General features: G+C 40.7%; 1 protein-coding gene across 1 annotated transcript in view; it reads right to left on the bottom strand.

The window, feature by feature from the left end:
- The window catches only part of ERMP1 (endoplasmic reticulum metallopeptidase 1), a 189,739-nt gene that overhangs the window by 57,828 nt on the left and 115,401 nt on the right, over window positions 1–16,510 (bottom strand). Inside the window, exon 10 of the mRNA XM_053702559.1 lies at window positions 9,317–9,507. Within this exon, the coding sequence (XP_053558534.1) occupies window positions 9,317–9,507 (191 nt within the window). The remainder of the gene's footprint in view (window positions 1–9,316; window positions 9,508–16,510) is intronic.

Raw genomic sequence — 16,510 nt, forward strand, 5'->3', positions numbered from 1 at the left:
ACTGTCTAATCAACATGGCTGCGCTTGAAAAGGACCTAATGAAAGTCTCTCTTTACTTGCTGGGCCCCTCTTTTATACCTGAGGCGGTAAGATACATTAAACCGCAAAGACTGATAAGTACTTGGAAGATGGGAATAGGATAGATCCCTGGAAGGGCCTGTGCTACCTGGACATTTATTAACATGCACAGGATGAATAGGACTGGAACTTTATAAGCTTTACCCCATCACTATAGCCAGTTCATCTTAGATATGGTACAGAAGGTTCTTGAGTTTATGTTTAACATGTTATCATTTATGTCAGTTGAAATTGCTTTCTATGCTTTCTCTCCCTTAGGGGGTATTATTGAGGACAGACACTGTAAATGCTGTAAATATGTATAAATGGAAATAGAATTGACTGTGTGTTTGAATATGAAGTTGTTAAGTCTGTCACACAGAAAATATTTCAAGGTGCTGCCTGCACTATTACTCTATTAAGGTAATAATTGGGTATTATTGCCCTGTGTTCATATCCCATTGTAACCAGGACTTCAGACCTAATGTAGTGTACCAGCAAAAGACAACTCTTTTACATGGGGGTTCTATGGAGCAGATAGGATATTTTAACAATACACAACCACCCTAGTCACTATGCTAACAAGAATAGCTTTTGCCATGTTCCTTGCGGCCGGAGGGACATGGAAAACTCAGATTAATGTTGCTGTCTGCGACCTGTAATGTAGTCATCCCCTACTAGCTGAATTATTAGATCCATGTACAAGATTCTATGCCACATTAATGTATGATTGAGCCATACCTCAGCGGTCTTCGTGGCCACCTATAAAGATGTAACTCAATCCCAGTATGGTCTTAATTACACATTTGTATACTGCCCTCACCACTTAAGGTGAACATACCTGTATCAGAGACTTATTAGATCTGAGTTGGCCCTCTCTCTATAATATGGTTTATAGTTTTTGTTTTTTTGTTTTCCTTTCTCTTATTAAGGGGCACAGCTTCCAAATAGAAAGTGAATAGCCATTTCCTTATGGTAAATCAGTTAATTATTATAAGATGGTTCTTGTGTGTGCTAAGCTACTTCATTAGATATCTTAATTCAGATGTTAATGTTATAATTAAGAAAAAAATCCTTAGGTCCAAGAGTGGCCTATTTTGTTATTTTTATTTCCTCTTCAAAGTCCCCCATTATGTACATGATTTAGTCCAGGAGGCCCAAGAGAGACCTCTTTAGCTTCTTGGGGGATATAACTTAACTTTACTTTATATAGTACCATGCTTTAAGAGGACATTCCCTATTAAAAACTGAGGTTTATTGTTTAATACTTATACATATTCTCAAGCAACATTTGTATTGATGGATGGTGTTATTTTTTGACTCTGTATTTGTCAATTTTGTGGGTGGTTTGACATTCTGTGTAATAACTTGCTTGTCTTACTTATTTTAAAACCTCAATAAAAAAAAAAAAATGATATATACTTACCAGAAGACACCCATCCACATATAGCAGACAGCCAAGTCAGAACTGAAACATATTAGCAGAGGTAATGGTAGAGGAGTATAATGTCGATCTGTAAAGGGAGATAGCAGATGAATCCCTGCGACCAAATTTACAGAGAGCCCTAGAATAGAGATTTCCCATAGGCGAAAACATGGTATAATCAGGCAATACACCCTTCACGTCCCTCAGACAAACACTGTACTTAGAGAGGAACTGGGCTTCAATATACTTAGAAGAGCCTATCACAGAAGAAATCAAGCACATCATGCTTCACCACCTCCTAAGGAGGCAAAGTTTGCAAAACTGAGGTATGATTGAGGTGGGAGGTATAAACAAGAGTTAGTTCTATGGTAAGCCCGTGATTAACCGAAGAAATAATGATAAAGCAGTCCACAGCTCCTTATGTCAGTTCAAAACAGAAAGGCAATACAAAATGCACTGTTAAGTATGTGTCCCCAAGACACTGTAGAGCAAGATAGCCGCTCAACACTCATATAATAGTATATTAAATGTCAACACTGATGTAGGACTCACCCGCACTTGACCATTATGTGCCTTTGACGAGTATCCACTCTGCGCAGAGATAGAGCCAACCAGGTGCTCTAAATGCTCGTCCTTTGGTCCCTGATGCGGTTAAAACTTTTCAGCCGCCGCCAGTCACGTCCTGCTCCTGCAGCGACTGCAGCTATGCGGCTCTTCGTTTAGCCGGTTCCGGGTTGCCTCTATGGGACTAACGAACAGGTCCGTAGGCAAATGGGAGTCAGAGTGCGGGGTCACGTAGTAGGCGGCAATCCAATCAAAGACAGTGCTCGTTCTTTCAGCTCAGCTGTTATCACCCAAATGTGTGGAGCTCTGTGAAAGTTTTCAGAGTTGATCCGCCAATGGTAGCTTTGTGTACTCGTGGACAGAGGGTACCTATGAAGGATTCCTTGTAATCCTAATTGCATATGTAAGAGAAAAAAGAAAAAGCGGTCCCAAGATCCATATATGTATAAAAAACAGCCTTTATTTCTCCATCTTAAAAATTAACATGGTATACACAGTAAAAAAATATCGGGTTTTACGCGTTTCGGCTGGTGCCGTACTCATAAACCTGTGTTTATGAGGTGGGAGGTGTATTATTGGCATTTGAGGTTTGGGAAACTTTGCCCCCTCCTGGTAGGAATGTATATCCCATACGTCACTAGCTCATGGACTCTTGCCACCTATATAAAAGAAATAAGGCTTATAATTTTAAAGCTAGCAGATATAAAACAGGGATCTTGGTATCATTAAACCAAAAAGGGAGCATAATTAAAGGGACACTGAACTCAATTTTTTTTTCTTTCGTGATTCAGATAGAGCATGCAATTTTAAGCAACTTTCTAATTTACTCCTATTATCAATTTTTCTTTGTTCTCTTGGTATCTGTATTTGAAAAAGGCATCTAAGCTTTTTTTATTGATTCAGAACTCTGGACAGCACTTTTTTTTATTGGTGGATGAACTTATCCACCAATCAGCAAGAACAACCCAGGTTGTTAACCAAAAATGGGTGGGCATCTAAACTTACATTCTTGCATTTCAAATAAAGATTACTGTCATGACACTCATAAAAGTGACGTGTCACACCACTATCTTTAATTTTCTCACATGTCCCTTCTATGTTCTTTCATACGTTCCCTAAACTCACGATAGGTTTTTCCTACATAGAGGCGAGGGCACGAACAAGCTGCCATATAGATCACCCCCTCACTCCTACAGGTAATATGTCCTTTCACTCTATGTTGTTTACCTGCTGAGTCTGAAGCATATCTACCTCTAAGAAGGTGTTTGCACATTTTACATCTACCACATGCCTAACATCAACTACTCTTTTGTTGTTTACCCAGCCATCCGCTTGTGCCTTTATAATGGCTATGAACCAGTTTGTCCTTCAGGGAGGGGGTTCGTCTAGCAGTCATAAGTGGGTATGTTCCAATGTTTAGGGAGTAGTGATTTCACGTCCTCCCACCTATTGTTATAGGTGGTTATAAACCTAACCTCTGAGTTGACCTTTTGCTCTTTTTGCTGGTAAAGCAACATTTGTCTGGGTGTACCCCTTACCCTTTTATAGCCATAGTTAATGACTTTCTGTAAATACCCTCTTGATTTAAATCTAGTTTTTAGATCATCTTAAAAAAAAATCTTAAAACTAGTTTCAGATGAGCAGTTCCTTTTTTGTCACAGGAATTGCCCTATTGGTATAGCATTAATTTGAGGTCTAGGGTGATAACTGTTGGCCTCTAATAGTGTATTTGCTGATGTGTCCTTACGATATATTTCTGTGCATAGATTGTCACCTATCCTAGTAATTTTTAAATCAGAAAAGGACAGGGAGTCATAGCTCCATTCATAGGTAAACTTAAGGTTCCAATTATTAGAGTTCAGATGTGCTATGAATTTGTAGAGACTATCAGGAGTCCCTTCTCATAGCATCAGCATGTCGTCAATAATAGGAATCCACAGTGCGATAAACTCTCCAAATTCATCTTCCACATCCGAAATGGTTCGTGTCTCCCATCTACCTAGATATAAGCACGCATAGGTGGGGGACGGTGTCTGTACTTTTGTATTTGATTGGCTTAATAGGGGGTTGCAGGATTAGGTTTACTGTTAGTGCTCTCTTTGATTAATATATATATATATATATATATATATATATATATATATATATATATATACACACACACACACATACATATACTGTGTATATATATATATATATATATATATATATATATATATATATATATATATATATATATATATATATATATATATATATATATATACACACACACACACATATATATACACAGGTTGAATGAGAGCACTCTCACTTCCAAATGTTGAATGCCAGGGTGCTAGCAGATATAGATATATGAATGAAGGAAAGCACTCTCTGGTCTTTTAGTGTAAATTTAATAAATCATGCATGACGTTTTGGGGACACACTCCCCTTCCTCAGACGAGGAAGGGGAGTGTGTCCCCGAAACGTCATGCTTGATTTATTAAATTTTCACATCTCATGGAATGTGGGGGGCATTACTTCACCCGCAAAAAGAAGCATGATTATTCAACACCTACAGACACTACATGCAGATATAGCGTTACTACAGGAGACTAAATTATCCACAGAGGAACATGAAAAACTAAAAATACGCTGGGTGGGGCAGATTCTCTTCTCACCTACAGAGGGCAGGAAAAGAGGAGTGGCCATTCTAGTCAGGAAGGGCCTTCCAGTTTCATTCTCAAAGATAGAGATAGATCAGAAGGGTAGGTTTATAATAGCTTCACTACAAATTAACTCGACCAACTACACCATCTGTAATGTCTATGGTCCCAACGAGCATAGTCCTGTTTTCTGGACGACGCTATCAGCTAAAATAATTGCTAATAATGCTCCCATAATTATAGGGGGGGATTTTAACTTAGTGCAGGCGCTGCCCCTGGACAGGTTCAAAGATCCCGCCACAGCATCCACTTCCAAAATAGGTACGTCCAGATATAAAAGAGAAGTGAAACTGATTAAATCCTTTAAAGACACACTAGATCTGGTAGACATATGGAGGATGCAAAACCCAATTAGCAGAGATTACACCTGTTTATCTAGAACACACAACACCCTCTCCCGAATTGATTATTTCTTAACCTCATCCACCCTATCGCCTCAAATCCACCATGCTAATATAAGTCCAATTACAATCTCGGATCATGCCCCGATTAGTCTAATATTTCAAACACTGCCTACCAAACCCCCTAAGAAGACATGGAGATTCCCAACTTATTTATATAACAATACTGACTTCCGCCAGCACCTTAAATCATCCTGGCTCCATTATGCTTCAGACAATGCCCAGCATAGTGCCGATCCAAACTTATTCTGGCATGCCTCAAAAGCGGTGATACGAGGACACATCACCTCCTTCACAGCCCATCACAACAAAACTCTTCAAAGGATAGATAATGAATTCCTATCCAAACTGACCGAGGCATATAATACATATCTGAATAACCCTACACCAATATCTCAGCAAAATTATTATGATCTTAAGCAATCACGAGATACCTTCTTGGCCCAACAGAATAACACCTTCCACATACATAGACAGGGCAGGTACTTCAGACATGGCAATAGATCAGGTAAACTTCTAGCAGACTTGGTCAGGCTATACAGACCGAAATCCTACATCACAGCTATTAAATCTCACTCTCGCATAACTTCGACACCCACAGACATTATGACAGAGTTCGTAAACTATTACACTAATCTGTATGCTAGTCAACCGGTTAATTTGGAGGCAAAAGGGCATTTCTGGGGTTCCGTAAAAATCCCCAAGATAACGACTGAGCAAAAATCCCTACTTAACGCCAAAATACAAACACGCGAGGTGATTAAAGCCATACGTAATGCCAAACTTGGGAAGGCAGCTGGCCCTGATGGGCTACCATCAGAGTTTTACAAAATCCTAAGCGAAGAAATAGCGCCCACTCTATCATCCCTATATTCGGCATACCTAGAGGGTACCACAGGCATAGATAGTAGATTCACTGATGCAAATATTTGCCTCCTACTCAAACCAGATAGAGAGCCTACCCTAACATCATCATACCGACCAATCTCACTTCTGAATGGAGATTATAAAATATTAACAAAAATTCTAGCAGATAGGCTAACGTTGGCTTTACCCTCAATTGTCCACCCAGATCAGACTGGATTTGTTAAGGGCCGCTCCTCAGTTACAAATATAAGGAAAACATTAGCAATCATATCCCATTACTGGTATAACACCCATTCTCCCAAACCTCCTACACTGCCGGATGCATGCCTCTTAGCGCTAGACGCTGAGAAGGCATTTGATAGGGTTGAATGGGACCATCTACACACTTCTTTAACACAATTTGACATTACTGGTAACTTCCCAGGCCTCCTCCATAGAATATACAATGCTCCTAGGGCCTCCCTGATCATTAATGGTGAGCTTTCCCCCTCATTTGAACTACAAAGAGGCACGAGACAGGGGTGCCCCCTCTCCCCCTTATTATTCGACCTGGCCATAGAGCCCTTAACATGTTACATCAGGCAAAACTGTGAAGGACTAAAGTTACTAGATCATACACAACATTTGTCACTATATGCGGATGACCTATTACTATTTATAGGAAATCCCAATGCCAACCTACAATCAGTTCTACACGTAATCGAGAGATTCGGCACATTTACTGGATACAAAATTAACATCGACAAATCGGAGGTTGTATGGCTACAAAACAAACAGAATCTCCCACTACAGCACACAGGACTCAAAATTACGGAGGGCTCACTTAAATACTTAGGCATACAACTACATGTTAATCCTAATAAATTATATCACCTCAACCTCAAAGAAACGATTCAAAACATCAAAACATTACTTTTGGGTTGGGCAAGGCTACCAATATCCCTCTCAGGCAGGATACACCTCTTTAAGATGGTTGCATTGCCCAAACTTTTATATCCCCTACAGATGTTGCCACTGCTTCTCACAAGACAGGATGCCAACACATTACAAACTGCTTTGGGACAGTTTATCTGGAGAGGGAAAAAACACAGGATAGGGAAGAATTACCTTATGATGCCAACAAATAGGGGTGGTCTTCGCCTCCCTAACATTGTATGGTACAATTGGGCTACCTTGACAAAATTAATCCTCGACTGGCTAATTGGCGATAATCATTTCACTGTACCTGTCTTGGAGCAACGTCTTACTGCCCCGATACATCTTGCATTTCTCCCCCATGCGGACATGTCCTCACTGCCACCACACATACAAAACCATATTCTTTACAGGGACCCTCTGAGAGCCTGGACCAAAATTTGTAGATTTTGGGGGGTGGACAAGTCGGTGAGTAAATATTTGCCAATCCAAGGGAATCTACGGTTCCTTCCTGGTTATACCACAGAAGCCTTTCGGTTGTGGCAGGAAAAACACCTCACTACACTTAGGCAGTTGTATAACCCTGTTACCTTAGAATTCCTATCCTTTCAGGAATTACAAAACACATACGCCCTCCCCAGTACTCACAAATTTGCATATTTTCAATGCAGGCACTTTGTAAATAAATTGAAATCAGATGGCTTACTTACCAGGGATTCAACCAATATAGATAAGCTTTGCATATTGGCAAGACAAGGGTCCTATAAACTCACGCATATATATAACCTCTTGCTCCTCCATCTAGAAGACACTGCCATGCAAAAGATTTTATCTAAATGGTCAGGATATGATCTCCTAACGGTGGACAAGCCTCTGATCGAAAATAGTCTAGATAAAATACAGGCCATAACTATTTCCTCCACCCTAAGAGAATCTCATTTAAAAATATTACAACAGGCTTACATAACACCCGGTCTTCGTTCTAAATGGGTACCAGGGGCAAGAAATATGTGCCCCAAATGCAGCTTTGAGGCACCAGATTGGATACATCTACTGTGGAATTGCCCTAAATTGACAGGTTATTGGCAGAAAATATCTTACTGGTTGGCTAAGGTTACCAAAATGAGGGTTGAACTTTCTGCACAACATATAATATTCTTAGTATCCACTAATGAGAGGCTTAATTCAGACACCTTTATCTCCACAGTTATCATACTGGCAAAACAGCACATTTTGGCAGGTTGGGCCAGCAACAAGTCCCCTCCATTCCAAAAACTAATCAGGAACATACATACTCAGATGTTAGTTGAGCAAGCAGATACAAAGGGAGACCCTGAGAAAAGAATTAAACGTTTTATCCTTAGATGGGAAACATATCTACGATATTTGCCAGATGCAGTTACAGAAAGGGTTATCTTCCCATTTAGGAATAGTTTATATATCCTAAATGAAAATCTGAAGGGTAATTGGTGCTTCCAAAGCAGAGAACCCTAGACTAGCAATACCTGTGTGTGAATGCTCTGCTGACTGAACTCCTACCTATCCTAAGATGTTTCTGATGCTGGCCTGTGGGGGGCGATCTGGACGCACTCTGGGTAAGTTAAGTTAAATTGAATAGTTTTTACTGTTTTGTTCTTTTTCTCTGTGTTCTTTTCTGTCCACCCTTTTTCTTCTCCTTTCTTCTATAAAAGTTGTAAAAAAGAGATCCAGGCCACTTCATAAGGAACATCTCAACTAAAAGCTGGCAGAACTCAGGGTCATGGTGTCTTACTACAATACAGCTTGGGAAGTATTACTGCTGTTAAATTTACATTTTGTGTTTAAATACTGTAACCTACTGTATTCCCGGATACTTATTGCCACCCTTATTGCTGCTGTAACTAATCATTTAGTAACTGCGTTACTTGAAATAACTGTATTGTAAGTGAAATGGATCTTTATATTATAAATAAAGTTATTAAAAAAAAAAATTTCACTAAAAGACCAGAGAGTGCTTTCCTTCCTTCATTTATATATATATATATATATATATACACACATACATACATACATATACACACACACATATATATATACACACATATATATATATATATATATATATATATATATATATATATATATATATACACACATACATACATACACACACACACACACTATATACACACATATACATACACACATGCACATGCACACACATACATAGACACTGCTCAGGGTGTACAGGACATTGCTGCAAATAGAATTAAATTATTACGTATATTCACATTTTTGCAGCCTGCTGTATAATCTTTAACTTTTAAATAATGTTGCCTTTAAGAAAAAAAATAGAACTGTACTTGCAAGATGATATTCATAAATACAGTTGTACTTACAAAGTAGGAGGTCATAATTATTGTACATGCAGCAATAAGGGAAGCCAACACAACATCAGGGGGAATTTCTGTTCCACTGCGACCAAGGATAGGCGTAAACATCTCAAAAACCGCCCAAATGTGGTACATAGTGTGCAGATAAGGGATGAATAGCCCCAACAAGTACAAGACAATGAATCTGTATGATAAACCTGCAATTATTTTAAACAAAGGGGAAGTGCATATTAATACATTGAACAAGGCAGCTCATTCAGCAGTCTCAGCTAACTAATCATCAGTTTATTGATTATCTACAGTGCAGTGTTTACTTAAGTTAAATAAAATGTTTTATTTAAAGGGATACTGAACCCACATTTTTTATTTCATGATTCAGATAGAGCGTGCGATTTTTAAAAAAATTTCTTTATTTGAGATCCAACAGGGTAGACAAAAAAAAGGCAAAAAAACCCCAAAACAAGTAAAGAACACCTCACAGGGTATCGGATAAATCTTAATGAACAACTGTTGGAATTTTAGAGCGTGCAATTTTAAGCTATTTTCTAATTTACTCCTATTATCAATTTTTCTTCATTCTCTTGCTATCTTTATTTGAAAAAGAAGTAATCTAAGCTTTTTTAACAAAGGATGTAAGCTTACAAGCCAGCCCATTTTTGGTTCAACACTCACCCTGGATAGCGTTTGCTGATTGGTGGGTATCCAGAAGATACCCGTAAGTTTACAGTACTGATTTTTCAAATAAAAAAAACAAGAAAACGAAGAAAAATTAACAGGATTAGAAAGTTACTTAAAATTGCATTTTCTATTTGAATCATGAAAGAAAAAAACTGGATTCAGTATCCCTTTAATAAAAATTTTTTTTTTTATATTTTATTAAAAATTATTTTATTCACTTGATCACTCAAAATCGAAAATGTGCATGAGCGAATATAAGTTTTAAATACACTTTTGCAATATTCTTGCATTAGAAAAAACATAAATTATGCTTACCTGATAATAATAATTTCCATCTGTACGAGGAGAGTCCACGGCTTCATTCATTACTCGTGGAAAATACAGAACCTGGCCACCAGGAGGAGGAAAAGACACCCCAGCCAAAGGCTTAAATACCTCCCCCACTCCCCTTATCCCCCAGTAATTCTGACGAGGGAACAAGGAACAGTAGGAGAAATATCAGGGTATAAATGGTGCCAGAAGAAAAACAAATGAGATTTAGGTCCGCCCAACAGAGAACTGGGCAGGAGTAATGAAATTATCAGGTAAGAATATATTTTGTTTTCCATCTTAATATGAGGAGAGTCCACGGCTTCATTCATTACTTGTGGGAAACAAATACCCAAGCTCTAGAGGACACTGGATGAAAACAGGAGGGTAAAAAAAAAAAAAAAGGAGGCGGACCCTAGTCTGAGGGCACCACAGCCTGCAAAACCTTTTTCCCAAAAGCTGCTCCAGCCGAAGCAAAAACATAAAATTTGTAAAACTTTGATAAAATATGTAAGGAGGACCAGGTAGCCGCCTTACAAATCTGCTCCATAGAGGCCTCATTCTTGAAGGCCCAAGAAGAGGCCACAGCTCTAGTAGAGTGAGCCGCTGTCTCGTAAGACAAGCGAATCATGCCCCTCAGCCTATGCGCTTCCCAGAATAGACAACAAACAATGCTGAAGTCTGTCTGAAATCCTTCGTAGCCTGAAGATAAAATTTCAAAGCTCAAACCACATCCAATTTATGAAGTTATCGTTCCTTTGAAGAAGAAGAGTTAGGACACAAGGAAGGAACTACAATCTCCTAATTAATTTTACGATTAGACACAACCGTAGGGAGAAATCCCAACCCAGTGTGAAGGACAGCCTTATCGGCATGAAAAACCAGGTAAGGAGGCTCACATTGCAAGGCCGTCGACTCAAAAACTTGAGCCAAAGCAATAGCCAGTAGAAAAAAGACCTTCCAAGACAGTATTTTAATGTCAAGAGAATGCATAGGCTCAAATGGAGCCCTCTACAAAACCCCAAGAACCAGATTCAAACTCCAAGGAGGAGCAGAATGTCTAAATACAGGTGTGATCCTGGATAGAGCCTGAACAAAAGACTGTATATCAGGAAGCTCAGCAAGCTTCTTGTGTAACAACACAGAGAGAGACGAAATCTGTCCCTTTAAGGAACTGGCGGCAAGTCCCTTCTCCAAGCTGTCCTGGAGGAAGGAAAGTATCCTGGATACCCTGACCTTATGCCAGGAATATCCACAAGACTCACACCAGAGTAAGGTGGTCCTCCACACCTTATGATAGATGCGTCGGGTGACCGGCTTCCTGGCTTGAATGAGAGTATCAATCACACTCAGAAAACCCTCTCCTGGCTAAGAATAAGCGTTCAATCTCCACGCAGTCAGCCTCAGAGAATCTAGATTTTGATGCACAAAGGGGCCCTGTACCAGCAGATCCCTGCGACAGGGTCACCTCAATGAAGGAGACAATGACATCCCCACCAGATCCGCAAACCACATCCTCAGCAGCCACGACGGAACAATCAGAGTAGTTGTTGCTTGCTCCTGCTTGATGCGGTCCACTACTCAAGGTAGAAGTGGTAACGGTGGAAATATGTAGACTAGGCTGAATCCCAATGCACTGCTAAGGCATCTATCAATTCTGCCTGGGGATCCCTGGATCGCGACCCGTATCTGGGTAGCTTAAAGTTGAGTCTGGATGCCATGAGATCTATCTCCGGAGTCCCCCATTTGTTGCAAATATCCACAAACATTCCCCCGGATTAAACCATTGTCTGCTGAGAAAATCCGCATCCCAGTTGTGTGTCTTCACCCACTCCAGAATCCGAGATACTTCCCTCATGGCTATGGAGCTTCTCGTTCCCCCCCTGATGGTAGATGTAAGCCACCAAGGTAATGTTGTCCGACTGGAATCTGATGAACTGAGACGAACCCAGGAGGGGCCAAGCCCTCAGAGCGTTGAAGATCGCTCGAAGTTCCAGGATGTTGATCGGAAGAAGCGACTCCTACAGATTCCACCTGCCCTGTGCCTTCCTGGCACCCCAAACAGCAATACTATCCCAAGAGGCTCGCGTCCGTAGTCACAATCTCCCAGGATGGTCTCAGGAAGGATGTCTGAAGGACAGCTGATCTGGACGGAGCCACCAAGAGAGGGATTCCCTCAACCGGTTGTCCAGAGAGATCTGTTGGGATAGATCCAAGTGATCGCCATTCCATTGCCTCAGCATGCACAACTGAAGAGGTCGTAGATGGAACCTGGCGAATAGAATGACATCTATACTGGATACCATGAGCCCAATCACCTCCATACACCGGGCCACAGATTGCCTTGAGGAGGTCTGAAGGGCAAGTTAGACAGCAACGTCTCTGGTCTGTCAGGAATATCTTCATGGATTTGGAGTCTATTATCGTTCCCAGGAACTCCACTCTGGCACTGGGAACCAGAGAACTCTTTCCAGAGTTTATCTTCCATCCATAAGATCAAAGAAGAAGTAGAAGAGCTCTCGAATAGTCCTCTGCCAGCTGGTAGGACGGAGCCTGGACAAGGATGTCGTCTAGATAAGGTGCTACTGCAATACCTCTGGATCTTGCCACCGCAAGCAAAGCTCCCAGAACCTTCGTGAAGACTCTTGGAGCAGTAGCCAGACCGAAGGGGAGAGCTACAAACAAAGTGCTGGTCCAGAAAAGCGAATCTTAGGAACTTTAAGTGATCCTTGTGTATTGGCACATGAAGATAGGCGTCCTTCAAGTCTATCGTAGTCATGAACTGACCCTATTGAACTAAGGGCAGAATATACCTTATCGTCTCCATCTTTAACGATGGGACCAACAGAAACTTGTTTAAGCACTTTAGGTCTAGAATCGGGTGAAACGTGCCCTCCTTCTTTGAGACCAAGAAAAGGTTTGAATAGTACCCTAGACCTCTTTCTGCTAGAGTTACCGGTACAGTTACTCCTAGAGAGGAGAGATCCCTCACGCACTTCAGAAAGGCATCTCGTTTCTCTGGTCTTGATTATAGATTTGACAAGAGGAATCTGCCCCTGGGAGGGTGGGTTTTGAAACCTATCCTGTAACCCTGGGCAATGACCTCCAGAACACAAGGATCCTGTACATCTCTCATCCAAGCCTCCGCGAAAAGAGATAGTCTGCCCCCTACGAGATCCAGAGACAGATCGGGGGCCACTCCTTCATGCTGATTTTGTCTCGGTGGGCTTCTTGCTCTGCTTGGATTTATTCCAAGACTGAGATGGTTTCCAAGATCCCTTGGACTGCTCGGGCTTCGCGGCAGGCTGCTGTCGTTGGGACTTATTCTGCGGTAGAAAGGCACCCTTGTCCCCCGTGACTGTGGATATGATAGAGTTCAGGCCTGGACCAAAAAGAACCTTTCCCTTAAATGGAAGGGAAAGTAATCTAGATTTGGATAACATGTCAGCAGACCACGACTTCAACCACAGGGCCCTCCAGGCCAGAACAGAAAAGCCTTATGTCTTGGCATTCAAGCGAATAATCTGCATATTTGCATCACAGATAAATGACTAAGCTACCCTCAGGGCCTTAATTCTTTCCTGTATCTCATCGAGGGGAGTCTCCACCTCGATCATATCTGACAGAGAGTCACACCAATAGGTAGCGGCTCCTGCCACTGCAGCGACCGCTGCTGCCGGCTGAACTACGAACCCTGTGTGCTGAAACATTTTTTTCTTAACAGGGTCTCTAATTTCTTATCCATGGGTTCCTTAAACGATGAACTATCCTCGAGTGGGATAGTGGTGCGCTTAGCGAGTGTGGAGATAGCTCTATCTACCTTAGGGACAGATTCCCACAATTCTAGCTGAGAATCAGGAACCGGAAAAAAATTCTTAAACAAATTAGAAGGGGAGAAAGATGAACCAAGACTCTCCCATTCATTCTTTATAATATTCGCCATACTTACAGGAACCGGAAAAGTCTGGGGCACCACCCTGTCCTCATAGACTTAATCAAGCTTAGGAATAGAAGATTCCTCCGGCAACTTTGGTTACGGAACCTCTAGAGTAGCTGACATCTCCTTTAGTAAAAAGTGTAAGTGCTCCATCCTAAACCTAAAGTCTGGTTCCTCCGCAGCAGAGGTTTAGAGGCCGCAGATTCCAACCCAGAGAAAGAGTCCTCAGAAGCATCAGCAGATAATCTAGTTATAATTACAGGTATGAAAATGAAACAATCTTGACAGAATCTATGCCGTGGAACAGGAACACGGCCTCTCAAGTTTGACAGTGTTGTAGCATCGCTCCTGACATGGACTTAAGTGATAGAAAGCAGGCAGTGAAACTTGTCAACACTGAATGCTTAAGGAGCTGTTAATATGAGTCTGAATGGTTTCGCAGAAAGACTCTCCCTGCATCTCCAGGCCATAACATTCATCACTGAGAGGCTGACAAGACTACTTAAAACTCCAGTCCCATTCTGAAAAGTACTACCCTCCAAAAGAGACTACTCTGAATCTTCCAACACTTCTCTGCTATTCTCCTGTGACGAAAGGCAAAGAATGACTGGGGGATGAGGGGAGTGGGGGAGGTATTTAAGCCTTTGGCTGGGGTGTCTCTGCCTCCTCCTGGTGGCCAGGTTCTGTATTTCCAACAAGTAATGAATGAAGCCGTGGACTCTCCTCGTATTAAGATGGAAAATACTTCTAGTAAAAGCTATAGCTGTTTTAGCCGCAAACACACTGCACCTTCCTTCGGCACACAAAGATCACATCTGCAAAAAAGTTTGAGGTGGCATGTATAATGCAAACTAACAATGTCACAATACCAGCTCTCTGAACAGTGACAATGTTTAAATAACGGTGCACAGCATATGCAAGTATGCTGCTGAAACAGCAAAAATGCTTCTTGTTAAAGCTAGCACTAACACAAGTACACTACAAATATAGTGATGAAGCGCATGTGCGCATGCTCGAAACGCGTCAGGTGCTAAGTTTGTGTTTTCACCTGTGCACTTGTACCAATACTGTTCAATAAACCATCTTTGAATCAGCACTTTGGGATTTGGATCTGCCTCCTTTTCGTTCTCCTTTTTGGGGATTCTCCTTCATTATATATATATATATATATATATATATATATATATATATATATATATATATATATATATATCAATATTGGTGCAGACTCTGAATAGTAGTTATATTTAAAAGAGCAAGAGAGACAGACGAATATGATAAACCCATCCAAAAAAGTTAGGGATTTCAGTACTCTTTTTAGAAAAAGTAAAAAAGTAATATTTATTTATACATAAACTAAAAGGTGTAGTCACATTATACCAAATTGTAGTATTCATGTGTCACATACAAAAGGTCATACATAGAAAGCCACATATACACAAAGATATAATTACAATTAAAAATAGGACTGGTCATGTGTTAGAGGTGCAGCTGCAGTGCTAGGTAGAGCGCTCAATAACTATAGTAGACTGGCAATATACTATCTAGAGACCCATAGTATGAACTCAGCACAAATAGTCATACAGTATCAAAGCAGAGCCAGCCGTTGCTGTTCATAGGCTAAAAAGCCGAAGTAATAGGCATTTTACTCACTTTTTTACTTTACTAAAAAGAGAGCTAAAATCCCTGGCTTTTTTGGAAGGGTTTATTATATTCCATCTGGAGAGTCTGTCTCGTTATATATATTTTTATTTAACATGCATACAGTATATGGCCAAAAGTATGTGGGCACTTGAACATCATCCCTATATAAGCTCGTTAGATATCCCACTTCAAAACCATGGGCATTAATATAAAGTTCCTAACATCCCCTCCCGCTTTGCAACTATAACAGCTGCAACTCTTCTGGGAAGATTTTGGTGTGTGAGAATTTGTGCCCATTCAGCCGAAAGAGCATTTGTGAGGTCAGACACTAACGTTGGATAAGAAGGTCGGTCTTGCAATTAGTTTTCCAATTCATCCTAAAGGTGTTCAGTGGGATTGAGGTCAGGGCTCTGTGCAGGCCACTTGAGTTCATCCACACCAAACTGTTCAAACCATGTCTTTATGGACTTTCCTTTGTGCTCAGGGGCACTGTCATGCTGAAACAGGAAATGACCTTCCTAAAACTGGTGCCACATAGTTGGAAGCACCCAATTGTCTAATATGTCTTTGTATCCTGTAGCATTAAAATGACCCTTCGCTGGAACTAAGGGGCCTAGCCCAAACCCTAAAAA

This window comes from Bombina bombina, chromosome 2, assembly GCF_027579735.1.
Source record: "Bombina bombina isolate aBomBom1 chromosome 2, aBomBom1.pri, whole genome shotgun sequence".
NCBI lineage: Eukaryota > Metazoa > Chordata > Amphibia > Anura > Bombinatoridae > Bombina > Bombina bombina.